General features: G+C 40.8%; 2 protein-coding genes and 1 long non-coding RNA gene across 7 annotated transcripts in view; all 3 read right to left on the bottom strand.

Annotated features, from left to right (window-relative positions):
* Nucleotides 1-854: 854 nt before the first annotated feature.
* LOC124882279 lies at nucleotides 855-10,540 on the bottom strand. Its single transcript, XM_047388574.1, has 7 exons — nucleotides 10,400-10,540; nucleotides 9,779-10,093; nucleotides 8,640-8,933; nucleotides 8,167-8,298; nucleotides 6,387-6,421; nucleotides 1,816-1,887; nucleotides 855-1,556 (listed from the first exon to the last, which is right to left on the bottom strand). The coding sequence occupies exons 1-7, from the start codon at nucleotides 10,443-10,445 to the stop codon at nucleotides 1,446-1,448; spliced, it is 1,005 nt and encodes a 334-aa protein (XP_047244530.1). The 5' UTR covers nucleotides 10,446-10,540; the 3' UTR covers nucleotides 855-1,445.
* Nucleotides 10,541-19,197: 8,657 nt separating this feature from the next.
* Nucleotides 19,198-20,054, bottom strand: LOC124881581. 2 transcript variants are annotated; one of them, XR_007041693.1, is made up of 3 exons: nucleotides 19,646-20,054; nucleotides 19,332-19,570; nucleotides 19,198-19,247 (listed from the first exon to the last, which is right to left on the bottom strand). It is a non-coding gene; the product is annotated as an uncharacterized LOC124881581 (long non-coding RNA). The 2 variants fall into 2 exon arrangements; XR_007041692.1 differs by having other exon boundaries at nucleotides 19,332-20,054.
* Nucleotides 20,055-24,140: 4,086 nt separating this feature from the next.
* LOC124881556 overlaps nucleotides 24,141-27,728 on the bottom strand; it is a 157,455-nt gene continuing 153,867 nt past the window's right edge. For all 4 annotated transcript variants that reach the window (XM_047387169.1, XM_047387167.1, XM_047387168.1 and 1 more), the window contains one exon: nucleotides 24,141-25,210. In XM_047387169.1, the coding sequence (XP_047243125.1) occupies nucleotides 25,091-25,210 (120 nt within the window). In that variant the 3' untranslated portion in view covers nucleotides 24,141-25,090. The remainder of the gene's footprint in view (nucleotides 25,211-27,728) is intronic.

Here is a 27,728-nt window from a genome sequence, read left to right as displayed (position 1 = left end):
AAAGATAAGAGTCACAGTTAATGTGTGACTCCATACAGGCCTCTTCAGTCCTCAGTTCCAGAGTGCAAAGATATACTCATTTTACTGTTTCATGGCATCTTATCCATATAATATGATCATTATTTATTTGTTACTCTAAAGATTAGGCTCTCATTTCATCATATGTGATTGTTGTTAAACTCAATCATAGTGATACACTTCTGCAAAAGAAAGAAGAATAAAAACATACACCAAATGGGCCCCCCAGACTTCATAGCTTTAAAATGTGAACATTTACTGCTGTATATTTCATTGATCTAATTATGAGGGTTTAATTAATTTCTGCATGGATATATGGAAGGATCTCACCTCATTTTGACAATCTTTACCGTCAAACATTTCTGTGCGGATACCGTCTTCGGCTCCGCTGCACATGGCCTCAGTGTTTATAAATCTTCAGTCTACGGGCAGATAACATGGCCAACCCAAGCACATAATATATCATGATGACTAAGACCTTTTCGGTTTGTAACTAAGTTGATTGTCTTACATGAGTGCTTAGACTATGTTAAAATTAGATGCTGAAGATTTCCCCAGTTCAAAGGACACACATTTTAATGCAGGCTTTATGTTGCAAGTATTTCTATATTTTCAGAGCAAATTCAACAATTGATTTTCTGTGAATAAATGTAACAGGGAAGCTGTCACAGTGATAACTCATCTCCATTATGGGTAAGAAATAGGAAACAAACAAAAACTGGGTATTTCTACAGGCAGACTGTGTAATGATTAAAACCGCAATCACAAACAGATGCAACCAATACTGTTATCATAATTTCATAATGTGCTTTTTTAATCAGAGGGGACAAAAAACCCAGGATGGTATTCATTTAATGTTTCAAGCACAACATAAAAACATCCAGTCTCATTCACCCAGAGGATGCTCTTCGCTGTACAAGGAGGGGCTGTTTAAGTATCTCCACAGAGAACACTGTAAACTGACATCTGTGTCAATGGAAACATATAATATTACAAAATAAACACGCAGGGTTATGTGAGAATGTCCACAAAGATCTCTTTTCTACAAAAATCAGACTACTGTGCTTCTTTTATTAAAATATTGCGTGTACAGTTTACTTCTGAGCAGGGGAAGCTTAAAAACAATCTACAGTAAAATGGTACTTTTCAAGAAATTATACATTTGTGTGGCCCGCAAGTAGTTTCAACTTGACAAGTCTGTCCCACTTGGCAAAACATTTGGACACCACTGTATCAAATACTGCTGTATTTGATACAAAGTGAGATGAAGCAACTGGTTAAGCTAAGAGCTCTGTTTGAAGTCCAGAGAGGACTCCTTTGTTGTGTTGCCAAGTGTAGAATTGAGGACTGAGAGGGTTGTTTTAAATCCCACTAAAATTAAATTTCCTTTTCCCTTCCTGTTTTAGACATCTGTTTAATAATATTCTTTATTCTGGCTTGTCGATAAAGCTGTAGAGACCGCAGGGATTGATGTCTGCCTCTGTCTTCATGTTGGTCCTAACAGCAGAATAAGTCACCACCTCTTCCTCCTCTTTGAGCCGCATGATACAAACCATGGGTTTCATATGATTCAGATTGTTAACAAAGACACTAACATATTAAAATCATGTGCTGAATCTTCATCAAGTTATTTGGTTAATGAGGTTTCTTTATTAATTGCATATTAATATGCATAATCCTTATTATTTTTCTGTTGAATCAAATAATGTTCATTATTGAAAGATGGGACCAGACTGTTGGTGTCCCACAAGGGTACAGCAAGACAAACATGATCTGACATTTATAGTAATTACTTACCCTTTTCTTATGAAGGGCGTTTGGATTATGATGCTTAATAGTAGCGTAGGTCTGATTAGCATGTGGCTCATCCTGTAGAAAAACATGTATATAATAATTCATATTTAATAATATCTGCTGCATGCTTACATGTTCATGACATGTGTGTGCAATTTTATTAATTCAAATAATTCAAGATAAGGTTATTATAGTGGGGGACTTTAACATTCATGTAGACGCTGAAAGTGATAGCCTAAATATATCATTTAATGCTATCTTAGACTCAATTGGCTTTGCTCAAAACATTAACAAACCTACCCACATTTGTCTTCATTCTCTGGACCTTGTGCTGACATATGGCATTGAGTGTAAAGACATAACAATATTGTCTCATAACCTTGTCCTGTCTGACCATTTTTTAATAACCTTTGAGTTTAATTTAACAGAGTACTCCACACCTGAAAGAAGATTTCATTATTGTAGATCATTATCAGACAATGCTGTAACAACCTTTAAAGAATCTGTTCCACTTTTAATTTCCTCATTATCACTGAAAAGCACAGTGGAGGGCAATAATTCTGTTTCTTCCCCTTCACAAATTGATTCTCTTGTTCATAGTGTTTCTTCATCATTGCATGATGCATTAGACAATGCAGCCCCATTGAAAAAGAAGGTTATTATTCTGAGGCTAGCTCCCTGGTTTAATTCAGAGCTGCATACTTTAAAGCACAATGTTAGAAAATTGGAGAGAAAATGGCGCTCTACACACCTAGAGGATTCCTACTTAATCTGAAAAATAGCCTACTGTTGTATAAAAAGACACTTCACCAAGCTAGAACAGCTTATTTCTCATCATTAATAGAAGAGAACAAGAATAATCCTAGGTTCTCTTTAGTACAGTTGCTAAACTTACACAGAGTCATAGCTCTGTTGAGCCATCCATTCACTTAGCTCTTAGCAGCCATGACTTTATGGGATTCTTCTTAAATAAAATTGATTCCATTAAAAATAAAATCTTTGACATACTCCCGAAGATGATTACTTCATCCTCAGCAAGTGAGACAACATTGGAAGTAACTGTAGAACCTGATCTGTGTTTGGACTGTTTTGATCCTGTGGAGCTTCCTGAGTTATCAGAAATATTAGCTTCATCTAAACCTTCAACTTGTATGTTAGACCCAATCCCGACCAAATTACTTAAGGAAGTGTTCCCTCTGATTACCAGCCCCATTTTAGATATGATTAATCTATCTTTAGTAAATGGATATGTACCACAGGCTTTTAAGGTAGCTGTAATTAAACCTTTACTTAAGAAACCTCTGCTTGAGAAAATAGTTGCTAATCAAATGTGTGAGCATTTACACAGCAATTACCTGTTTGAAGAGTTTCAGTCAGGCTTCAGAGCTCATCAGAGCACTGAAACAGCTCTGCTGAAAGTCACTAATGATATTCTTATGGCCTCAGATAATGGACTTGTGTCTGTTCTGGTTCTGTTAGATCTCAGTGCTGCATTTGATCCAACAGAATACGCAAATAATAACATATTTCAATATATTTAGGTGAATTTTAGTTCTCTGTAGTTTGTTGTTGATGATTGGACTTCTGTCTCTATTTGTCCTGTTAGATCTCAGTGCTGCATTTGATACAGTTGATCACAATATTCTCTTCGAAAGCCTAAAATATGCTGTAGGGATCAGGGGAACAGCGCTAGGCTGGTTTAAATCTTATTTGTCTGACAGATTCCAGTTTGTTCATGTAAATGACAAATCCTCTTCAAACTCCAGTTTGGTACTTGTGGAGTACCACAGGGTTCAGTGCTTGGGCCAATTATCTTTATTATATATATGCTTCCATTATCAGGCAGCATAGGATACATTTTCACTGTTACGCTGATGATACTCAGCTTTACTTATCCATACATCCTGATGAGCCCAACCAGTTAGATAGACTACAAGCATGTCTTGAAGACATAAAAACTTGGATGACTTTAAATGTTTTGCTTCTAAATTCAGACAAGACAGAAGTTGTCGTCTTTGGACCGGAGTCTTTAAAAAAGAAACTGCTTAGTCAATCACTTAACCTGGATGGCATTAAATTGACCTCCGATAATAAAGTAATAAACCTTGGTGTTATTTTTGACCAGGACATGTCATTTAAATTCCATATTAACCAGGTTTCTATGATTTCCTTCTTTAACCTCCAGAACATTGCCAAAATTAGAAATATTCTGTCCAGGAGTGACGCTGAAAAACTAGTCCATGCATTTGTTACTTCAAGGCTGGACTATTGTAATTCTTTACTATCAGGATGTCCACAAAATGCAGTTAAAAGCCTTCAGCTGATTCAAATTCTGCAGCAAGAGTTCTGATGAAAATTAAAAAGATAGATCATATTTCTCCTACTTTAGCTTCCCTTCATTGGCTCTTCGTTAAATCCAGAATAGAATTTAAACTTCTCCTCCTCACATATAAAGCCCTTAATGATCTAGCTCCATCATACATCAGAGATCTGATTGTTCCATATGTTCCTAACAGAGCACTTTGTTCTCAGACTGCAGGTTTACTTTGCTCTCTCTTTTCTCTTCCTAGAAGCTACACCTGCCCTGACTCTGTGTCTACCTGTGACACCTTCCTGGAGAGGGGCATCATCCAAGCTTCTGCTGGCAACAACTTAATGCTCACCTTCTACCAATGACCCACATGGCTCTGTCTTTGAGTGTTTAACCCTTTCTCTCTCCTAGACATCGCAATTGACTGAGCTTTTACTGTAACTAACTCTGTGCTCTCTTTCAGACCCTAACCTCTAAAACTGGCTCAGAGTTTATCTGTTCTTTCTTTCTAGGTGAAACGACTAAAGGAGCTACATCCATTAACATTTACTTTCCCTTCCCATAGAAAGTACTCCTAGATCAGTGCTTCTTTGTTCTCTTTGTGTCTCTGCTCTGTTCTCTCAAACCCCCAGTCGGTCGTGGCAGATGGCCGCTCATACTGAGCCTGGTTCTGCTGGAGGTTTCTTCCTGTTAAAAGGGAGTTTTTCCTCTCCACTGTCGCTACATGCATGCTCAGTATGAGGGATTGCTGCAAAGTTAACACCAGTGACTGTCCACTGTCTCTACATGCTCATCCAGGAGGAGTGAATGCAACAAGTCTCTGAATCTATTCAATCTGCTGGGTTTCCTTAGATAGAAATTGTTTCTATCCAGTTTGAATAAATAACTGAAACTGACTGCACTGTTCAATGGTTAGGATTAATTGGAATGTATGATATATAATATATATATATATATAAATAAATAAACTGAATTATATAAATAAACTGAATTAAATTGAATTTAGTTTAATTTAAAGAGTGGCAAATTACAAGAAATGCCATCTCAAGGCACTTTACAAGACAAACAGTATGAATCATATCTTTTTTTTTTTACGTGTCCTGTCTGGCAGAGTAGCACTCAGAATTTCCATTATACATATATATATATATATATATATATATATATATATATATATATATATAAACTTTGTTGGAAACTGCTTTGGGATCATTTCAATTGCAATGGACACTGCGACGGAAACAAAAAGGAAAAAAAAAAAAAAGAATCATGAAAGCAAAAAGGGAGAAGAGAAAAGAATAGAGGAGAGAAAGGAGGATGAGAGAATACAAGATGACACCTTAGACCGCTTCTACACCTGCAGAAACGTCTATATGACAATGTTATCAAAAAGTGCATGGTACTAATGAATGCAAGATGAATTTGGTGGTAACTGCAGCTCAATATAGAACATCTGTTTGTCTGTTAACCCCTGAATCCAAACACATGTGGGTGTAAGTGTGAACACACTTGTGTATACAAGTTTCACCATAAAAACATGCAATAGCAAGTGTGAGGAGCTAGAGACCTGCCCCCCTGGACCAAGACAGACACAGAGGAGATCTGAGCCACAGACATCCTAAGGCCCCCCAGAGCACGGGAACCCCAGGTGGACCACTGCTGGGACAGGCCCAGGGGAACCACCCAGCAGCCACAATGCAGAAGTCCCAGGGAGCTGCAGTGACGAGCCCACAGACCTCGCCAGCCGCTATCTACGCTGGAGCAGATCCAGCCATGGACCCAGAGACCTGAGACCCTGGGGCACATCAACCCTCAAGCCAAGGCCCGACAGAGCCAGGGGCCCCAGACCTTGAAACATTCTTGTATAAAACAAGTATGCGTCATTTGCTTAACAAGCTCTATGTCGAAGTGTAGAAGTTGTTACATCCTGTTGCTTCTTTATGTATAAAGAGGATAAGTAGCAGACTTAGCTGCTATCATTCAAGACAGCTGCCAATCTTCTCAGGAGTGGACATACCAGCAAGTTGAAGAAAGAAAAAATATCAATTGGTCTTGTTTTGCAGCCACAGGACCTAGAACTTTAGATTCATAGAGTTAGTCATGAACTCCTCTATATATCAAATTATGTTAAGGTCAAATCTGAGGCCAGCTGTCTGACAACGGTCAATGGTCATCAACGCGACAATACTTTCAAACCCAGCAGCAAATCAACAACAGAACAACTGAAATGAAAAATGTCAAAAATAAAGTTAAAAAAACTTACATATTGATGGATCTGACGAGTTGGATTTACAACATCTGGAAAAACAGGTATACATTTTAAGAACTGGTCAATAAATATTTCAGAACTCTATACCCCATATTCATGTTTACAATAGACTTTTGTTCATTATAAACTTGGTTTGGCTTAAATTAAGTTATAATTTTGAAACATTGGAGTTAACCATTTATTTCCTTCTCCTCTGCGTTCAAAAGGTGTTCTAAGGATTTTGATTACCTCCACACATTACGTTTTAATATAAATAATTTGGGACCAAGAACAGAACTTGCAGGTACCACATAAGTGATCTTCAGTAACTCAGGGTGTATTCATACCAGGAAAGTCCTTTGGTCCACTTGTTTGGTCCGGACCAAAAGCGAACTTTATTTTTTTCATTTGGTGCAGTTTGTTTTCACATTGTACTTTTTACAAGTGAACTATTATTTGTAAACAAAGCCATGCCACCCGATCATTGTTCCCATTGGATAGAAATGACGGGGCGGGACAGAGCACAGACCCGGACATTTAGGAAAACATCTGTAGACGAGCTGCTCCTCTGTTCTGCATATTTATGCTGTTATTACAGCTGCAATATTATTGTGAGGCTGAAGAGCAGCTCATTCAACACAGACTTTCCATTTATAATGTTGGAACCCCGTCGGAGAACGCGTGCTGAACGCCGACGTTCTCTACGTGTCCCACAACAAGCCAGTGGCGTTGCTAAGCAACACACAGCTTATCATGTATGATTACCTTACAACACACACCTTTGCTACCGGCTACGGTGGCTTGTTATGTCCAAAGAGACGTACGCTTTTAGTAGTTGGTTCGGATCGGGGCCGGTTTGTATTCAGACCATAAGCGAACTGCACCAGAGTCCATTTCGAAGCGGACCGAGGCCACCGCAAAAAGTGGGTCTTGGTCCGGACCAGGGTTCGCTTGAATGTATTCACACCTGTGCAAAAGGTCCGGACCAAGGGGGGAAACAAACTCTAGTTTGTCTAATGCGGACCAAAAGTGGCAAGTGTGAATACACCCTCAGATTCAACTTCTTTTAGTCAGCCATAAGTTTCTTTTCCCTCAGATACCATATAGTTAAATGTTCCCACATTAAACTCTTTGTGGTCCAGTGCTCAATAGATATTTTCAACCAGGTTCATTACTGCTATTAGGGAGGATGTCAGTTTTAAACCAAAATTAATTATCAATTCAATGATTAAGTTCTTCCAAGTCTATTAAGAAAAATGCTTTTGCACATTTTTGAAAACCCAGGAAGCAGGGAAGGTGGCAAAAAGATAAATGCTTGTTACTACTTTTATATTTAAAGATGAGATAAGAGCCACTGAAACCAGTCAACACAAGACCCATAGTAAGAGGAGTGGCACTCTGTGATGCCTCCATATCTCCTCTCTATTCATTGGTCAGCAGATATAACAGTCTGAGTTAAATCTAAATATAATGAAAACAAATTTCATCCAACCACCACTCTCCATTGGTGATTTCAAAGTATCTTGCCATTAGGAAACATTTGCTTTTAAACTTTTGATTTCAAGTCAACCAGTTTAATCTGACATGTTAACATCTGACCAAAGTCACTAGAAAGTTAAATGTAAAGCTGTCCAGCCTTGGGTTAAACAAGGTTCCTATTTAAAGCCATTTGTCCTCTTCTTGCAGGAAATTAAGTTTTCAATTAAGGTTCGCAAATTGATTGTCTGTCTGTTTATTTAATTTTAACCTACCATTGGCTTTACTATGTTGAACGTTCTATAAATAAATATTTAACCTGTGTTGTATTCCTGATCCTTTGTGACTCTGGTTCTTCTCTTGAATTTGATGAGAACAACAATGATGACCAGCAGCACCATCCCTCCAATCACTGGTCCAACAATGATTAAACTGTTGTTATGGTCTGGATCTGTAGGAGAGTATATGTGGTCAATACAATGAACATATTACACAACACATTTATTTGGTCAAGGTATCAAGTCTCTTGAAAAAGAGATTTTAATCTCAATGAGAGAATGGATCAATAAATAAAAATATATTCTATACAACATAAACATCCACAGTTGTTGCATCTCGTTGGACCTCTTTTTTTTAAGTTAATACCTATAAGTAAATTAAAAATTAGTTAATTAATTATAATTTGGTTCAATGTAATCGGAGCTGTTTGTTAAAAATGCAGACTATTGAAAGTACAAATTCTAAAACCTTTTATGTACACTTCCATCAGATGATTGGTGAACAGCACCATACCTGTAAAGACAGAAGGATAGCGAGCTTCTATCTTCACTCTGTTTTCCTCAACAAACTGGCAGCTGTATCTTTTGTTGCTGCTGCTCTGAAGCTTCACAGTGAGAAAAGAAACACATCCGGTGTGTCTTTCAAACCTGTACCAAACATCTTCACCAAGCAGCTTACTTCCTGCTTCATCCACCCAGAGGAGGCTGTTCTCTGGACAGGGACCCAGTTCATTGTATCTCCACAGAGTACACTGCAATGTAACATTTCCATAATGTGCTGGATCGGCGTTTGGTGAAGAAGTCGAGACTAGAAGGAAAAAAACAAACTAGAAAAAATTATATCAGAGAGAAAAATCTTATTTGTAGAAACTGACTTTATAATTGTTCTATGGGTATATTACGATGTAAGATGGTTTAATTAAAAGGGTGTAGTGTCTAACTTTTCTCTTTTCATGAAATTATTTCCATCATGGAAGAAGAAGTGGGGGTGTAGAAGGGGCATACTGTAAAAGACACAATAATGAAGTTGTCTACAAGCAGTGTGTAGTTCTTTGAGAAGCCTAGATCTGCTGTTGGCATCAAGATTCTGCAGATCTTTTATGTGTTAAGTCTGGTGTGGAGAGCGCAATCTCTTCTGCCATCATCTGTGGGGGCAGCGGCATCATTGCCACTGGCCTGAAGAAGCTCAACAAGCTGATAATGAAGGATGGTTCTGTTCTGGAGACTGCTCTAGAACCTCTGGATTGTGTGAAAAAGGATTCTTCATAAAATGAAGAATATTACGATGGCTTCAGTCAGAGGCTTCTTCAGATCTGCTGCTACACAGACCGTTACAGGAGATCCTTCCTGCCCACAGCCATCAGCATCTACAAGTCTCTGAAGAGTTTTGGATCAATAACCACATTTCATTTCCTCTTGGGATTAACAAAGTATTTTTGATTTGAGTTGAAAGCAGATATATACATTTTAAATCTTGTCTCCAGGTGGACACTGTGGGGTTCCTTCAAAGTAAGGGTCAGTCAGAGAGATTCAGACTTCTGAGAAAAAGACCGTAAAACTTCCTGATTAAAGAAACAGCTCCTCCATAAGTGTTCTTGACATAACAATTTGTGCCACCAAGTGCCACCATGTCCATTCATTTAACATACTCACTGGTCAAAATACTGAGATACACAAATCCATCCAACGGACCTCCGGATCCAGGCCGACATGTGTAATGTCCAGCATCCTCATCAGTGATGTTCCTGATGACCAGAGAGCACTTATTGTCCACACTCAACCTGGTAGACTGAGGTGAGTCATCTTTCACTTTTCCATCTTGAACCTTGTCTTCAGCCTCTCTGCCTCCACCTCTGTGGTAAATCCAGGAAACAATGGAGCACATGTAGGAAGGTGACTCACTGGCACAAGGCAAAACAACATCCTCTCCGGCTCTGTGATAGAGATACTGGTGTCCTCCACTGCTTCCTGCAGACAGAAGATAAAAAACCCTGAACAGTTTTGCATTAAGCACACAATTCACAAATAGAAATCAAGGATACCAACTGTAAAAATTGTGAGAACAGAAAACAAATCTATCATTATAATTCACTTTTAGAAGATGTTTTGGTTCTCTATGAGAAAGGAAATAATAATGAAACCATCTCTTTTCTACCAGCGCCCACGAGTTGCCTAACTTATATCCTTTTTTTTTCTAACTGGTGTATTTCTACAGCTAAAACAATGTTCAAAGAGGTCTTTAAATGAAACATCAGAAACAATAGAAATGTTTACCTTCAAACTGAAGTACCAAAAACAGAGTTAATGCTAGCAAGGCCATCTCCTGTCTACTTCAAGCTATGAGGCACTCTTCTGCTCCAGATATGTTTGCTATTTCCTCTTTATGGAAGACTTTATGGCGAAATAGAACTTCACAGCAACACCCCCACCCGTAATTCATCCCGCCATTTATTTCTAATCACATTTTCTTCCAGACTTTCATAAAAGTCTAATTTCTGTTGTTTCAAACGGAATAAAACAGAAACAAAACTAAAGTTGTGATCTTGTTTTAGATGAAGAATCTAACAACACTAAACATATTTAAAAAATGTTGTAAGTTCCCCATTCTGCAGCAGTCTAAGAGAGGAAGTGCAATATTTTGTAATGTTTATTGACACATGAGCCAAGTTTCATTAGCTGCTCTGAGACAGCCCACAGTGCTCTATGTTTAGTTTTAAAGGCCCATTGCATCAATGAACTGAAAACTATCAGACAACCAAACAAGCCAGGAGCCAGACGTCTCACATCTAATCTCTTTATTCAGTAAATAATCCGCCAGCAGCTTCGACCTTCAGCAGAGAACATGGAGTATCAACAACAATGATAACGCTGCCTCCAACAGCTCCAGCAGAAACAATCAGCCAGTTGGCTGAGAAAGAGAGGACATATCAAAAGGTCTCCCCGTCAAAATCCACAGGAGAAGTGGACCCCGCCGTAATACCCCCCTTCCCCAAAACCCAGACCCAGACTGACAACCCCGGTAAACCCCCCTCACCCCAGACCCCGACCCAGACCGTACAGAACTCTCCCATCTCCCCACTGAGCCCGCTTTTTGCTTTACTGGATTCTGATAATAAGAAAGGAGCTCTTAAGATCGGGACCCAAATGGTTCTGAAATCTTCTCCATTCAACACCCCCTGTGGCCGAGGCCCTGCTACTAAACCAACATCTTCTGGAACCTGCAGAGCCCCACCACCTCCTAATCTATCTCCTTCAAATCAACAAAAGCCATAAACTGTCAGGTACAACCAGACACAGAGTTAATATCAGCAACTAAGTCATATAAACTGGCTTTATTGAACATTAAATGTCTGTCAGGAAAATCATTTTTAATCAATGACTTCATTACCGACCACAATCTTGATGTCATGTTTTTAACAGAAACATGGTTTCATGAATTTAACGAAGCTCCCATTATGATAGAGTCGACGCCTCCAAACTACAGTTTTCTTTGTGAGAGCAGACAGCAAAGAAAAGGTGGAGGGGGGGGCCACTTTGTTTAAAGATTTATTAGAGTGTAAAAAAAGTATTTCTTGACTCTTTTGAATATTTGGGTCTCCAGGTAAAGAGCCCGGTCCGAACCATGTTCTTGAATATTTACAGGCCTCCTAAGTCCAAAACAAACTTTATCAGTGATTTTAATGAGCTTTTATCTGTGATCTGTGTTGATTATGACTGTTTAATTATTGTGGGAGACTTCAACATTCACATGGACAATCCTGAAGACAGAAGTACAATAGATCTATGTGACACTCTTAGAAATGTTGGTTTGACTCAACATATTAAACAGCAAACAGGGACATATTTTGGACTTGATCATTACTAAGGGTCTAAACATTTCCAATGTGTCTGTAACTGATGTTGCCCTATCTGACCACTTTTCTATTATTTTTGAAAGCATCATCTGCAATGACTCAGTTTGCCAAAGAGACATTATAAGAAAACGCATCTTTAAGGACGATGCTGCTGAAACCTTTAACCAGATTTACTCTTCTACCTCCACTTTGCCCTGTAACACTGTAGATGAGCTGGTAGATAACTTTCATTCTAAAATCTCAGACATCATTAATTCAATTTCTCCAATTAAAGTGAAAGTCATTTCTGGGAAGAAATTGTCTCCATGGAAAAGTGCTCCACCAGTCAGAAGTGAAAAAAATGAGTGTCAAAAAGCTGAACGCAGGTGGAGAAAGACTGGACTCCAGGTTCATTATATTATCTATAAAGAGAGACTATACAGATATAACCTATAACTGAAAAATGCAAGGGAATCTTTCTTTTCTGAGATCATCTGCAAAAACATTAACAATGCTCGTACATTATTTGCCACAGTCGACAGGTTAACAAACCCTCCTGTAACTGTAGCATCTGAACTCCACTCTACCAGGGCCTGCAATGAATTTGCTAAATTCTTTACTGAAAAAAACCCAAAAGATCAGAGAGACAGTCAGCACATCCACATCAACTCCAGGACCAATGTTGTCTCCAACTAGAACTGATTTTGACACAATTTCCCAATTTCACCAAATAAACAACAAAATCTTAGAAGAAATCGTATAGCAACTAAGCTCTTCTTCCTGCTGTCTCAATCTTTTACCCACAGCTTTCCTTAAGAAAGCTTTGCCTGTAATAACATCTGATTTAACACAAATAATAAACACGTCCCTTTTGTCAGGTGTTTTCCTCCAGGCCCTGAAAACAGCAATTATCAAACCTCTATTGAAAAAGAGCAACTTGGACAAGCTGTTACTACAGAAGTACAGGCCTATATCAAACCTCCCCTTCATCAGTAAGATTATTGAAAAAGTTGTGTTTCAGCAGTTAAACAACTTCCTAACAACGACCAACCGCTTCGATGTCTTCCAGTCAGGCTTCCTGCTCACCACAGTACAGAGACTGCTCTTGTCAAGGTGTTCAATGACATCCGTATAAATGCAGACTGTGGAAGAACCACAGTGCTGGTATTATTGGACCTTAGTGCAGCATTCGACACTGTTGATCACTCCATTTTATTAGAGCACCTGGAAAACTGGGTCGGCCTTTCTGGTCCAGCACTCAACTGGTTTAAATCCTACTTGAAGGACAGGGACTTTTTCGTGTCAGTAGGTAACTTTACATCAGAGACCACAAAAATCACATGTGGCGTTCCCCAAGGGTCCATCTTAGGGCCCCTCCTATTCAATATCTACATGCTCCCCCTAACTCAGATTTTAATAAACAACAACGTAAGTTATCATAACTATGCAGACGACACACAGCTATACGTTACGATGTCACCAGGTGACTATGAACACATTCAAGCGCTGGGTAAATGCTTAGAAGAAATCAATGCATGGATGGGCCTAAATTTTCTTCAGCTGAATCAAAACAAAACTGAAATAATAATCTTTGGACCAAAGGAAGAGCGTTTAAAAGTTAGCACACAGCTTCAGTTAATACAGCTAGAAACCACCAGTCAGTCTAGAAACCTGGGTGTAGTGATGGACTCAGACCTGAACCTTCAGAGGCACATAAAGACAGTAACAAGGTCGGCCTTCTATCACCTAAAGAACATCTCCAGGATTAAAGGATTAATGTCTCAGCAGGACCTTGAAAAACTAATTCATGCGTTCATCTTTAGTAGAATTGATTACTGCAACGGTGTCTTCACAGGTCTGCCTAAAAAGGGGATCAGACAGCTGCAGTTGATCCAGAACGCTGCTGCCCGCGTCCTCACTAGAACTAAGAAAGTGGAGCACATCACCCTGGTTCTAAAGTCCCTACACTGGCTCCCTGTAGCTCAGAGAATAGACTTTAAAATACTTCTGTTAGTCTATAAATCACTGAATGGCTTAGCACCAAAATACATTACAGACTTGTTGTCAGTGTATCAACCAACCAGACCTCTCAGGTCTTCTGGCTCTACTCTGCGTACCCAGAACCAGAACCAAACATGGAGAAGCAGCTTTTAGTTCTTATGCTCCACTAATCTGGAATAAACTCCCAGAAAACTGTAAAAGCGCCTAAGCCCTAAGTTGCTTTAAATCAAGATTAAAAACTTATTTGTTTAGAGTGGCCTTTGACTGTGCCATCTAGGCATGATTAGTTGCGTTTTCAGTCCAAATTTCAGTCCAATAAATAAACTTACCTTACCTTACCTTACCTAATACCAACTGTGAAAAGGTTTTCTAAGGCTAACCAAATTACAGCAATTCCTCCTTGTGAAAAAGCACATGGCAACATTAGAAAGGAACAGCTCCCTTTTAACCCTAGCACCGGGAGGTCCAAACGTTTTGACATATGGACCAAAGTCATTAAGCCAAAATTAGTCGCAGGCCAAAAAAACATAATAAAAAAATAGATCACAAAAAACATAATAGTGAATTTTTTACCGGATCAACAACAAAATGTATGCAATACCTTTTTAAAAAGTAGTCAGATTTTTTGTAGTAAAGGGATGTGTAAATCATTGTAAAGGGGTTAATGAAAGATAATTACTTTGTGGTGCCTTAGATGTTCTCTGTAACAAGACTGTCATTAGTCATGGATGATATTTCCCTAATAAGAAATAAAAATGTCTTCAGCTGCATCAAACACCTCTGCAATCAGGCTAAATTTGTATTATTCATTATTTGGAGTCATTTTTTGATTCCTGGTAGATATTTTACCTCCAGTTGACACTTCAGTAACACCCATTCCAGAACTTTGTTAAGAGACAGAGAAGAAAGCACAGATATTTGTAGCTCCAACTCCTGATAGATGGACCTCCTGGGCTACTGAGCTTTTCCAACATGTAGTCTTCATAACATTATATGAAAGTTGGAGCTGGAAAAGCCAGTTTTGCAGATTTGGTCACTTTATGAATCCCATTAATGTAAGTGGGCAACTCTTCTATCCTTGCAGGTAATGTAAAAAACATGAAGATTGTAGTCGATGCAGATCTGCACTAGGGGTCCAGATTAGATGTTTTTTTACATAAAGTTTCACACACCAGAGCACAGAACCAGTAATGAGGTTTCACAAGTCATGGGAATGTTTAGAAAAGTGTTCAAATGTTCCTAACAAAGGCCTGAAAACCAACTAATGGGAAAACATACATTGCATATGAAGATCTGTAATAAGACTTAAACAGTTTTTAAATGTGTTAGCCACATGCTAGTTAGCATATTTGTTGTTAATCACTTATGTATATGATACTGTATATTAATCTGCTGTAATAGACATGGTGTGCTGAAAGCAAATGTCTGCTTTCCCACAATTCGCAGGGAAGATTGCCCAATCGCTTTGACAAAAAGGTCAGATTCACTAAACTGGGCTGAGTAAATCTTAATGTTGCAGATGTTACCAATCTGAGGTAAGTACCCTTCATTTCGCTTTGGTTTGTCAGAGAACTGGCCTCAAGGCTACTGATGTTAAGAAACTGACAAAACTATAGACATAAAAAAATGTAGAATCTGTCACTGTATGAAGCTGACCAGACCTAAAGAGTTGCTTGAAGAGAATGGTGAAAGAGCTACCTAAAAATGTGAAAAACTCCTCCCATCCAGGAAATACTGGACAAATTCAGAAGCAATATCAGTCTCACTGAACAATACAGGAGGTTGTTACTGACAGCTGCTGTTGGACTTTCTAATTCCTCCACCAGTAGCTGGTCTGGGCTGACAGACATTTAATCTAACCTCATCTCTTTAAACTCACATTCTTATTATCTGTTCTTAACATGCAGCACTATGACACAATTTATGATTTTTATTATTAAAGTGTATGGCTATCTGCCTTTTTAAATCATGATTATTGTTTGCACACAATTTTTTACTTTGTCTCTTCTGTTTTGTTTTTAGGTGACCATGGCGCTGACATTTTAATTCATCTTCTGAACGTGTCGAGAGGCGGCCTCTAGCGGCAGGGTGTTGTATAGCGTTGCAAGAACAGCTGAAGTAATGCCTCAGGACTTGAGGCTCAGTAAGAGTAGTCGTCTTGCAATAAGAAGGTTGTGGGTTCGATTTCAGCTTCCTCCTACCATATGTGGATGTGCCCCTGGGCAAGGCACTTAACCTCAAGTTGCCTACCGATCTGCATATCAGTGTATGAATGTGTGAGCGTTAGTGAGTGTGATTGGGTGAATGTGGGTCTAGTGTAAAGCGCTTTGAGCGGTCTGTATGACTGGAAAAGCTCTATATAAGTTCAGTCCATTTACCATTTGTCAAAAAGAGGACAGAAACAGAACTAAATTGTCTAGGGGTGCCTGTTTGTACATATTATATTATTTAATTTATTTATAACTTGTTTTCACCCCACTATAATGCAAAGAAAAACTTGTTGCATTTACTTAATACTCAACAAGAACCATGTAAACATTTAAGCACAAACCCACTTCTCCACTTCCTTTTATGAGGTTTAATAATGCAAAGTAACGATGTCATCCTTTTGTCATGTCATTCTGTCTGGTTTATTATGGTTTGCTGACACAGTTGTAGAAACTGCTGGGTCTCGATTTTCGGCCTTACAGCATAGTTAGTGACCACATCCTCTTGATCTTTAACCTGCATCACACAAACCACACAATTCAGGCCATTAACAGAAGTTCTTAGATTAGTATCAGAGCAGTGTAAGAAAAACAACAAACCAAAAACACAACAATGTTTGCAGACTTCAAATATTCTTATTATTAGACATTATTACTTGATATATGTAATATGCAGTTCGTACACCACATAGTGGTGTACAATAGTGTTTCCACCCGTTAGAGGTTTCTTCAGTTTTTGCTTTTTTGACACACTTAAACGTTGAAGATCATCAAACAAATTTTAATATTGGATAAAAATCATTGGAGTAAACAAAGTGGTTTTCAAATGATGATTTAGTACCTTAACGGAAAAATGCATCCACACCAAACTGGCCCTATGGGAAAAAGGAACTGCCCTCTAAACCTAATAACGCATTTTGCCAACCCTAGCAACAACAGCTGACATCAAGGGTTTGCAGTAACTGGCAATGAGTTGTTAACATCACCACTAATTTTGGCCCAATCCTGTTGCTCTGCTGAGGTTTTTAGGAAGCCCAAGTTAGTCTTCAGCTCGTCTGCATTGTTGGTTCTGGTGTGTCTCGTCTTCTTGACAAAACACCTCAAATTATTTAGGGGTATAGATTAGGGCAGTTTGCTGGCCAGTCAAGCACAGTAACACTATGGTCCATTGAACCAGCTTTTGGTACCTGCGGCAATGTGGGCTGGTACCAAATCCTGCTGGAAAATGAAACCAACATCTCCATAAAGCTTGTCAGCAGAAGGAGGCATGAAGTGCTCTAAAATTTCCTGGTAGATGGCTGCCTTCACTGTGGACATCTGTTTGTCCACTCTACCTCCAGATTCTGGGACTTTGATTTCCAAATGAAATGCAAAATTTATTATCTTTGCAAAAGAGGATTTTGGTCTACTAAGCAATAGTCATGTCTTATTCCTAGCCCAGGTAAGACATTTCTGAATTTGTCTCTGGTTCAGGAGTGGCTTAACGCAATCGATATGACAGTTGGAGGCCATGTCCTGTGTGTGGTGTCTCTTAAGCTCTGACTTCAACCGCAGTCCAAGCCTTGTAAATTCCATTCAGTTTTATTTATATATCACCAAATCACAACACATGTTGTCTCAAGGCACTTCACAAAAGTCAGATACATACATTCCAATTAGTCCAAACCATTGAACAGTGCAGTCAGTTAGTTATTTATTCAAATTGGATAAATGTTTTTCTATCTAAGGAAACCCAGCAGATTGCATCCAGTCAGTGACTTGCAGCATTCCCTCCTCCTGGATGAGTATGTAGAGACAGTGGACAGTCACTGGCGTTGACTTTGCAGCAATCCCTCATACTGAGCATGCATGTAGCGACAGTGGAGAGGAAAAACTCCCTTTTAACATGAAGAAACCTCCAGCAGAACCAGGCTCAGTGTGAGCGGCCATCTACCACGACCGACTGGGGGTTTGAGAGAACAGAGCAGAGACACAAAAAGAACAAAGAAGCACTGATCCAGGAGTACTTTCTATGGGAAGGAAAAGTAAAATGTTAATGGATGTAGCTCCTTCAGTCGTTTCATCTAGAAAGAAAGAACAGATAAACTCTGAGCCAGTTTTCAAGGTTAGAGTCTGAAAGAGAGCACATATAATTAGTTACAGTAAAAGCTCAGTCAATCGCCATGTCTAGGAGAGAGAAAGGGTTAAACACTAAAAGACAGAGCTATGTGGGTCACCTGTAGAGGGTGAGCATTAAGTTGTTGCCAGCAGAAGCTCGGACGATTCCCCTCTCCAGAAAGGTGTCACAGGTAGACACAGAGCCAGGCCAGGTGTAGCTTCTAGGAAGAGAAAAGAGAGAACAACGTTAAAAGCTGAAATAATAGCAAATAATGCAAAATTGGAGAGTAGTGTGAGAATATAGTGAAGAGGGTGAAAGTGGTCATTATGTCCTCCAGCAGCCTAAGCCTATAGCAGCATAACTACACAGATAGTTTCAGTTCAGATTATTTAGTTAAACGGCGCTTATTTACAACAATGTTGTCTCAAGGAACCCCACAAAGGGTCCCACTGATGGTCATTGTTATACTAAAAACCACAATGATTGGGATACCTCTCTCTGTCAGACTGATTATAACCAATGGAAAGGAGAGGGGGTCTCATTCACAATAATCTCATTGTAGAGAATATCTTTGCTTGTTTTTCTACAGCATTGTTTTGTCCACCCAACGTCTTATAAATGTGCTTAATATAGTGTAGATAGTGTAAGTCAGAAATAGGAGTCAGTGATTTTCTGATAAACTGAATTTGGGATTTAATTAGCTTTAAGTTAAAGTCATTAAACTGAAATAAATGGTTGAGATATTTCCCTCTGTATCCTTTTGTTTATGCTCTTTTTTTTGTTACTGATTTGCTGAAATAAATAAACCTTTGGATGATATTATTTACTGAGATCCATCTGTTTTATGTGTAATGTTATCATGCAAATGTTGGGGTTTAACTAGAGGAGTACCCACGTTCAGGCAAATCAGAACAATGACACAGAGACAAGATGAAAAGTTAAATGATGTTTATTTACTGTGAGTGCACAACAGTGGGTTCGTCCTGCAAGGGAATAGGGAGAAGTTAGCTGGTCATCCACAGGAGTAATGGTGAGTATGATGAGGAGATTGTCTCTTTGTTTCTTACAGGCTCTTTGGAGGGAGGTCAGCTCGGAGGAGGAGGCAAAGGAAATCCAGGAGGTAAGTGTTCCAGGTTTCGGTGTCCGTTTGTGTTCCAGGTCCGCGGGGGAGAGAGAGAGAAAGAGAGAGAGAGAGTGGCAGGACGGTGGATGGTTGGTTTCTAGGTGAGAGTTTCCAGGAGAGGAATCCAAATACACGGGTCCTTAAGCTCCAGCAAAAGACGAGTTCCACAATCCAATCAGGGTCCTTAGAAAAACACAAAAATCACCAGGTTACTCAAAAAAGTCTCAAAGATAAATTATTGGCTGTCTCAATCAGTACCAGTGTGACTGAATAATCCGGCGAGGAATGGATCACTTCCAGGAGCTTAAATCCCAGCTGCTCTCATCAGCAGAATCCTGGACAGATGCATAGATTGGGAAACTCCGCCCATGCCACTCTGACTCTGGAAGGTGAGTAAACACAAACAGATCCACCAAACAGAACACAATCCTAACAGCAAAGAGTCACATCCTGTTATTTGATGTGATCATTTCTAAAATAAAACAGCTGAACCACAGTGAATCACCTGCTCCTATCTTGTGAGGGTCCTTAGAGTAAAAATGGTCAATAGTAGCATATGTCAGATGGGAATGTAACTCCTTCTGATGATAAAGAAAAGTACACATTTAGTTAGCTTTTATGGCAGAGAACAACTGACAGGTTGTACAGTAAGATATTACACGGCAGCTTTAAGTGAAATCAGATATTTAAAACTGTTATGTGGCAGTTTGTGAGCTTTGCAAGAAACAAACTGGGATGAGTTAATTATTACATTAAAAAGAACAAAACGAGAGTTAAAGACGTGATGACAAATGAAAGAAAACAAAATAGAAGGTGAGGCTTTTTTCTTTAGGATTAAAAAAAAACTCTGAAAACAAACTCTTAGCAAATTTAACAGGAAAACATAATGGGTGCATCCTAGTTGCAGCCAAATGAGTTGATTAACTGCTAGTGAGAAAAGCTTTGTAAACCAGGAAGCTTTACCAGTTTACTCCTTCAGAGTATTCAGGTGTGTGCTTCCACAATGTCAAGGCGGAAAGGCACTGGTCATTTTTTAATCATACTGAAACTTAAAAACCCAAGGTGTTTATAAATTTTACCATAATAGTCCTCAATTTCCATTGGAGGATGTGTCTGTCATTAAAAAAACCTGTAGACTAAGATACTGGGAAATATTTAAGAGATATTTACATTTTGATGAACATAATGTTTTGTATGTTTACATCTGGAAGAGAATTTGAAGAACAACAACAAGTTAGTTAGTGGTACTTATATTTTAATATAAACCTTTTTAACTATTACAGACAACAAATTAACAAATTACAGAGAGGTAACCACTGAACCAAGGCTTCTGTGAAGTCTTTCGTAAGGGTTAGGCAGCATAAAAGTGATTTAAAATGTACTGCAAGCAAAAGCTTGCCAGAGTTTACATAAATAATGGGCAGTTTATAAATTACATAAGTAAAGAATTATTCACCCATTTTTTAAATGTTTTTTGCACCATGAGTGGCCTTTATTTTTCAAATTTATTCAACAGTAAGCTGGCAGGAAAGGATTAGAGAGACGGGGAAGACATGCGGCAAAGGTCGCCTGGATCAGTAGTTGAACCTGCAACGGGCTGCAGCGAGGACTGAAGCCTCTGAATATGGGTTGTGCATTTTACCCCTGCACCACCTAAATATGCAATATATTTTTGAAAAAAATTATTGGTATTAATAGTCAGTAGTAGTGTTGTTCTGGAACTCTGACTGTCAGATGCTTATTAGAGAAACAGCCTGGGAGAAGAAACTGTCTCTGGGGCAGCTGGTTTTAGCAGACAGCGCTCTGTGGCGCCAACCTGAAGGTAAAAGGCTAAACAGTTTGTGTGCAGGGTGTGGATGAAGATATGGATGAAGATGGGGGTTAGTTGGTCAGCAAAGGGTTTTGAGGCAGAAGGGGGATACACCATTCGGACCCAGAGCTTTCTTCCTAATCAGTAGCTAGAAGAACCTTTTAACATCTTCCTCTTTGATCTGTAGTGCAGGTAGGAGAGAGAAGGAGATTGTGGAGTTATTGATGGGAGATGCAGGTCTTTCTTTGTCTGGGAGTGTGGTGTAGATGGCTGGTAATCAAACCTACAGAATAAATTATTGAGAAATTTTCCTCAGCCAGGCAGGGCACCATAACAGCATGGGGGGGTAGAGCACTGGTTTTCAAGCTCCTCCACACTAAAGTTGTCTTCTTAGCTGAGAAGCTGTTTATTTTCTCAAAGTAGGGTCTTTTCGCTAGTTTGATCTCCTTTCGGAGTTAGTTTCTTACCTTTTACAGAGCCTGGTTGAATTTCAGATTAATATCTGTTGCTGTCTGTAATGGTACAGTCAGTCCTGGGCCCCGTTTCAGAAAGCAGGGTTAACAAGCTCTGAGTAGGAAGCAGATACTCTGAGTAGACCTCCTCAGCTGTGTGATACTCAGGGTTTTCTGTTTTAGAACAGGTGGTAACATCAAATTTCAGCACAAGTGCATGTAAATGACACGCCCTCATCAATGAAAGGCAGGTAACCGGATTCACCATGGCAACGGGAGGAAATAAGAAGCCTCAAAACTGCGTATTTCTCGCCAATGAAATTAGAAATATTAACGATGGCATATGGAGAATATCAGCATGTACAGGTCCTTCTCAAAATATTAGCATATTGTGATAAAGTTCATTATTTTCCACAATGTCATGGCCAATTGAGCACAGTGATACCATGGTCAGTAAACCATTTACCAGTGGTTTTGGCACTGTGAGCAGGTGCCAGGTCGTGCTGAAAAATGAAATCTTCATCTCCATAAAGCTTTTCAGCAGATGGAAGCATGAAGTGCTCCAAAATCTCCTGATAGCTAGCTGCATTGACCCTGCCCTTGATAAAACACAGTGGACCAACACCAGCAGCTGACACGGCACCCCAGACCATCACTGACTGTGGGTACTTGACACTGGACTTCTGGCATTTTGGCATTTCCTTCTCCCCAGTCTTCCTCCAGACTCTGGCACATTGATTTCCGAATGACATGCAGAACTTGCTTTCATCCGAAAAAAGTACTTTGGACCACTGAGCAACAGTCCAGTGCTGCTTCTCTGTAGCCCAGGTCAGGCGCTTCTGCCGCTGTTTCTGGTTCAAAAGTGGCTTGACCTGGGGAATGCGGCACCTGTAGCCCATTTCCTGCACACGCCTGTGCACGGTGGCTCTGAATGTTTCTACTCCAGACTCAGTCCACTGCTTCCGCAGGTCCCCCAAGGTCTGGAATCGGCCCTTCTCCACAATCTTCCTCAGGGTCCGGTCACCTCTTCTCGTTGTGCGTTTTCTGCCACACTTTTTCCTTCCCACAGACTTCCCACTGAGGTGCCTTGATACAGCACTCTGGGAACAGCCTATTTGTTCAGAAATGTCTTTCTGTGTCTTACCCTCTTGCTTGAGGGTGTCAATAGTGGCCTTCTGGACAGCAGTCAGGTCGGCAGTCTTACCCATGATTGGGGTTTTGAGTGATGAACCAGGCTGGGAGTTTTAAAGGCCTCAGGAATTTTTTTGCAGGTGTTTAGAGTTAACTCGTTGATTCAGATGATTAGGTTCATAGCTCGTTTAGAGACCCTTTTAATGATATGCTAATTTTGTGAGATAGGAATTTTGGGTTTTCATGAGCTGTATGCCAAAATCATCCGTATTAAGACAATAAAAGACCTGAAATATTTCAGTTAGTGTGCAATGAATCTAAAATATATGAATGTTAAATTTTCATCATGACATTATGGAAAATAATGAACTTTATCACAATATGCTAATATTTTGAGAAGGACCTGTATATAAGAGGAAAAGCAATACTGTTGCTGCTGCAAAAATAGTGAGGGTTAGTGTGGCAGAGACCAAGTCAATGAGTGTGAGAATTAAAGTAAAATCTTCGACACTTCGACAAAGTCTGTGTGCAATAAATGTGTGTCTAGGTGCCTTTGCAGGTGCTGCCAGCTCCTCTTTGAAATATAATAAAACATAATATATATCACATATGTTATACAAAAGCTGCCACTCAAAAATATATTCAACTGGAACATTCAATCATCAGACATTTAATCGCAGTCTGATCACCTTTCTCCCAGATTTCTGGGGAGTATCTCCAGGCTTCTCCATAAAAGATAACAGCATTTCTGACACTTTCCTTGTTCCAGGTCTCAGCTAAAAAGTAGACCAAACCCAGGGTTAGTTCAATAAACCCTGCTACAGAGAAGGGTATGTTAATGGAAAAGGTTGCAGGGGTAACTTGATACATGGTAACAGCTACCTGGCTTTCTGAAACCAAAAACCCAGGGTATGCACATACTTACCCCAGAACAAACTGAGTTTTCATTAACCCCCTTTCTAAAACGGGGACCAGTTGTACAAGGAATTTGGGTTTGGTTTGAGTGCACACAGTCAGGTTTACTGATTATTGTCCACCAACCTCAGGCTCAGAGGGAGACAGGACCATCCTCTGGGGTCCCCTTCAGCTTTCAGTCTTGCATCCTGCACAATCAACAAGCCCAGATTACATGACCTGAAGTCAGTGTCAACCTAAAAACCTTTGCACAGGGGGGACGAAGGAGGCCATTAAAGATCTTGGGTGGCACATAAAAATAAAAACACATGACTGACTGAAAAATGCTGGAAAGTTGTAATATTACTATATCAGAGGAACTACAAGAACACCTATTATATTTCTCTTTTGTTTTTACCACTTTATATTTCAGACTGACTACAATGAAAGTTTCACAGCTTACAAGTGTTTTCAATAGTTTTATTCTTTCAACCCTTTCTCAGTATTTTTCTTTTTACAAAATTATTCAAAATGTATACACTAAAAATAATATTTTTCATGTAAACTAAATACTACACAGTGGTTATCAATGACAAATTTCAGTCCCTCTGTTAAAATCAATTCAAATGTATATCTTGCAGACTTTTAAAAGTACTGCTACATGAACAAAAGTATAAAACCAGTCAGCTAAAGGAAAAGAAGTGCATTTGCTTCAGGGGAGCACTCAGCTTCAGTCAGTAAACCGACCAACTGCCTGAAGCATGGAGTGGCTTATCCATGTAGAGCTCTACAAGTCATAACTGAGATCATCAAAGTGGACTCTGAAGGTAATAAGAAGCCAGTACAGTTACATAGCAGTGAAACATGTAAAAGCTTGAAGGATTTAGTAACATGTTTTGCGGAAAGTTTCTGAAGAATTTGTTTTAAAAACTCGGGACAATTGAATGAAAATCCAGAAAATTCAAATCTGAATGTGTTCAGAAGATAAAATGCGACCTGGTCAGGTGTGCAGCTCAGTGCCTTCAACCATAAACTGACTAACAGCACCTGAGTTTGGTTCTACTTTGATGGTAGAAAGTTTTATTTTACAGAATGATGGTGTATTCATTGTATCATCAAGGGTAAATTACCTTTGAATATTTCCAGTTCTGTTTACACGTGTGTTTTAATAAACCACTTACTAAATATTCATGTTGCACCTTTTCAGTTTTAGTACATGCAGCCAACAAATTTTACAAATATAGCAAAGCTCTATCATAACGATTACAATCACCTAAATTCAACAGAAAAAACAAATTGCAACACAAACTATAAATTAATGCCTGATAATGGTGTCGCTGACACTCAAACCCAACGGTTCACTTCCTGTAAACAGGTTTATTAAAAGCTGGGGGTGTGATGAGACGTCTCATTTCCCTATTTGGTTAATTGTGACTTAGTGATGTAGCTGTAGAGACCGCTGGGATCGATGTCCGCCTCTCTCTTCTTTTTAGTCCTGACAGCAGAATAAGTCACAGTGTCTTCATCCTGTTTGACCTGCAGGACACAAACCACAAACTGTTTCAGTTCCATTAGAAAGAGTTTCCACTTGTAGGTCGGTCGGTCTGTCCTGGTGTTTAACAATTACGGCAAAATTGTACTATGGTACATTTAATTATGTCAAGTAAAAAGATGAATTCACTCAATCCTCTATCTGCAGCTTAGATGAAATTAGTGTCATTTATTGGTGCCACAAAAACAAAAGACAAACAGATGTTCGTTCGTCGTCTTCCGCTTATCCAGGACCGGGGCAGCAGACTCAGCAGAGACGCCCAGACGTCCCTCTCTCCAGACATCTCCTCCAGCTCCTCCAGGGGGAGCCCAAGGCGTTCCCAGGCCAGCCGAGAGACATAGTCCCTCCAGCGTGTCCTGGGCCGTCCCCTGGGCCTCCTCCCAGTGGGACATGCCTGGAACACCTCCCGAGGAAGGCGTCCAGGAGGCATCCGGTATAGATGCCCGAGCCACCTCAACTGGCTCCTCTCGATGTGGAGGAGCAGCGGCTCTACTCCGAGCTCCTCCCGGATGGCCGAGCTCCTCACCCTATCTCTAAGGGAGTGCCCGGCCACCCTACGGAGGAAGCTCATTTCAGCCGCTTGTATCCGGGATCTCGTTCTTTCGGTCATGACCCAAAGTTCATGGCCATAGGTGAGGGTAGGAACGTAGACCGACCGGTAAATCGAGAGCTTTGCTTTTCGGCTCAGCTCTCTCTTCACCACAATGGACCGGTACAGCGCCCCCATTACTGTGGCAGCCGCACCGATCCGTCTGTTGATCTCCCGCTCCATTCTTCCCTCACTCGTGAACAAGACCCCGAGATACTTAAACTCCTCCACTTGAGGCAGGAACTCCTCTCCAACCTGAAGAGGACAAGCCACCCTTTTCCGGTCGAGTACCATGGCCTCGGACTTGGAGGAGCTGATCCTCATCCCAGCCGCTTCACACTCGGCTGCGAACCGCCACAGCGCATGCTGTAGGTCTTGGCTAGAGGGGGCCAGCAGGACCACGTCATCCGCAAAAAGAAGAGACGAAATCCACTGGTCCCCAAACCAGACCCCCTCCGGCCCTTGGCTGCGTCTAGAAATCCTGTCCATAAAAGTTATGAACAGGACCGGCGACAAAGGGCAGCCCTGCCGGAGTCCAACATGCACTGGGAACAGGTCCGACTTAGTGCCGGCAATGCGGACCAAACTCTTGCTCCTAATAAAGAGCCCCCGATTCCATACTCCTGGAGCACCCCCCACAGGGCATCATGAGGGACACAGTCGAATGCCTTATCCAGGTCCACAAAACACATGTGAACCGGTTGGGCAAACTCCCATGAACCCTCGAGCACCCTGTAGAGGGTATAGAGCTGGTCCAGTGTTCCACGGCTGGGACGAAAACCACACTGTTCCTCCTGAAGCCGAGGTTCGACTATCGGTCGGACTCTCCTCTCCAATACCCTGGCGTAGGCCTTACCAGGGAGGCTGAGGAGTGTGATCCCCCTGTAGTTGGAACACACCCTCCGGTCCCCCTTCTTATAAAGGGGGACCACCACCCCAGTCTGCCAGTCCAGAGGCACTGTCCCAGACCGCCACGCAATGTTGAAGAGGCGTGTCAACCATGACAGCCCTACAACATCCAGACACTTGAGGTACTCAGGGCGGATCTCATCCACCCCCGAAGCCTTGCCACCGCGGAGCTTTTTAACCACCTCGGTGACTTCAGCCTGGGTGATGAAAGAGTCCAACCCCGAGTCCCCAACCTCTGTTTCCACCACGGAATGCGTGATGGCAGGATTGAGGAGATCCTCGAAGTACTCCTTCCACCGCCCGATAATGTCCTCAGTCGAGGTCAGCAGTCTCCTGCCCCCACTATAAACAGTGTTGGCAAAGCACTGCTTCCCCCTCCTGAGGCGCCGGACGGTTTGCCAGAATCGCTTCGAGGCCAACCGGTAGTCCTTCTCCATGGCCTCACCGAACTCTTCCCAGGCCCGAGTTTTTGCCTCTGCCACAGCCCGGGTTGCAGCACGCTTTGCCTCACGGTACCCGACAGCCGCCTCAGGAGTCCCACAAGCCAACCACAGCCGATAGGACTCCTTCTTCAGCTTAACAGCATCCCTTAATGCCGGTGTCCACCACCGGGTTCTGGGATTGCCGCCACGACAGGCACCGCAGACCTTACGGCCGCAGCTATGGGCAGCAGCATCGACAATAGATGCAGAGAACATGGTCCACTCAGACTCTATGTCTCCAACATCCCCCGGGATCTGGTCGAAGCTCTCCCGGAGGTGGGAGTTGAATACATCCCTGGCTGAGGGCTCCGTCAGGCGTTCCCAGCAGACCCTCACTATGCGCTTGGGCCTGCCAAGTCTGTCTGGCTTTCTCCTCCACCAGCGGATCCAACTCACCACCAGGTGATGATCAGTGGACAGCTCAGCCCCTCTCTTCACCTGAGTGTCCAAAACATGCGGCCGAAGGTCTGATGATACGACAACAAAGTCGATCATCGACCTCCTGCCTAGGGTGTCCTGGTG

This window comes from Girardinichthys multiradiatus, chromosome 15 (genome assembly GCF_021462225.1).
Source record: "Girardinichthys multiradiatus isolate DD_20200921_A chromosome 15, DD_fGirMul_XY1, whole genome shotgun sequence".
Classification (NCBI taxonomy): Eukaryota; Metazoa; Chordata; class Actinopteri; order Cyprinodontiformes; family Goodeidae; genus Girardinichthys; species Girardinichthys multiradiatus.
The sequence above is the reverse complement of the archived record's forward strand: the minus strand, read 5'-3'. Positions and strand labels throughout refer to the sequence as shown.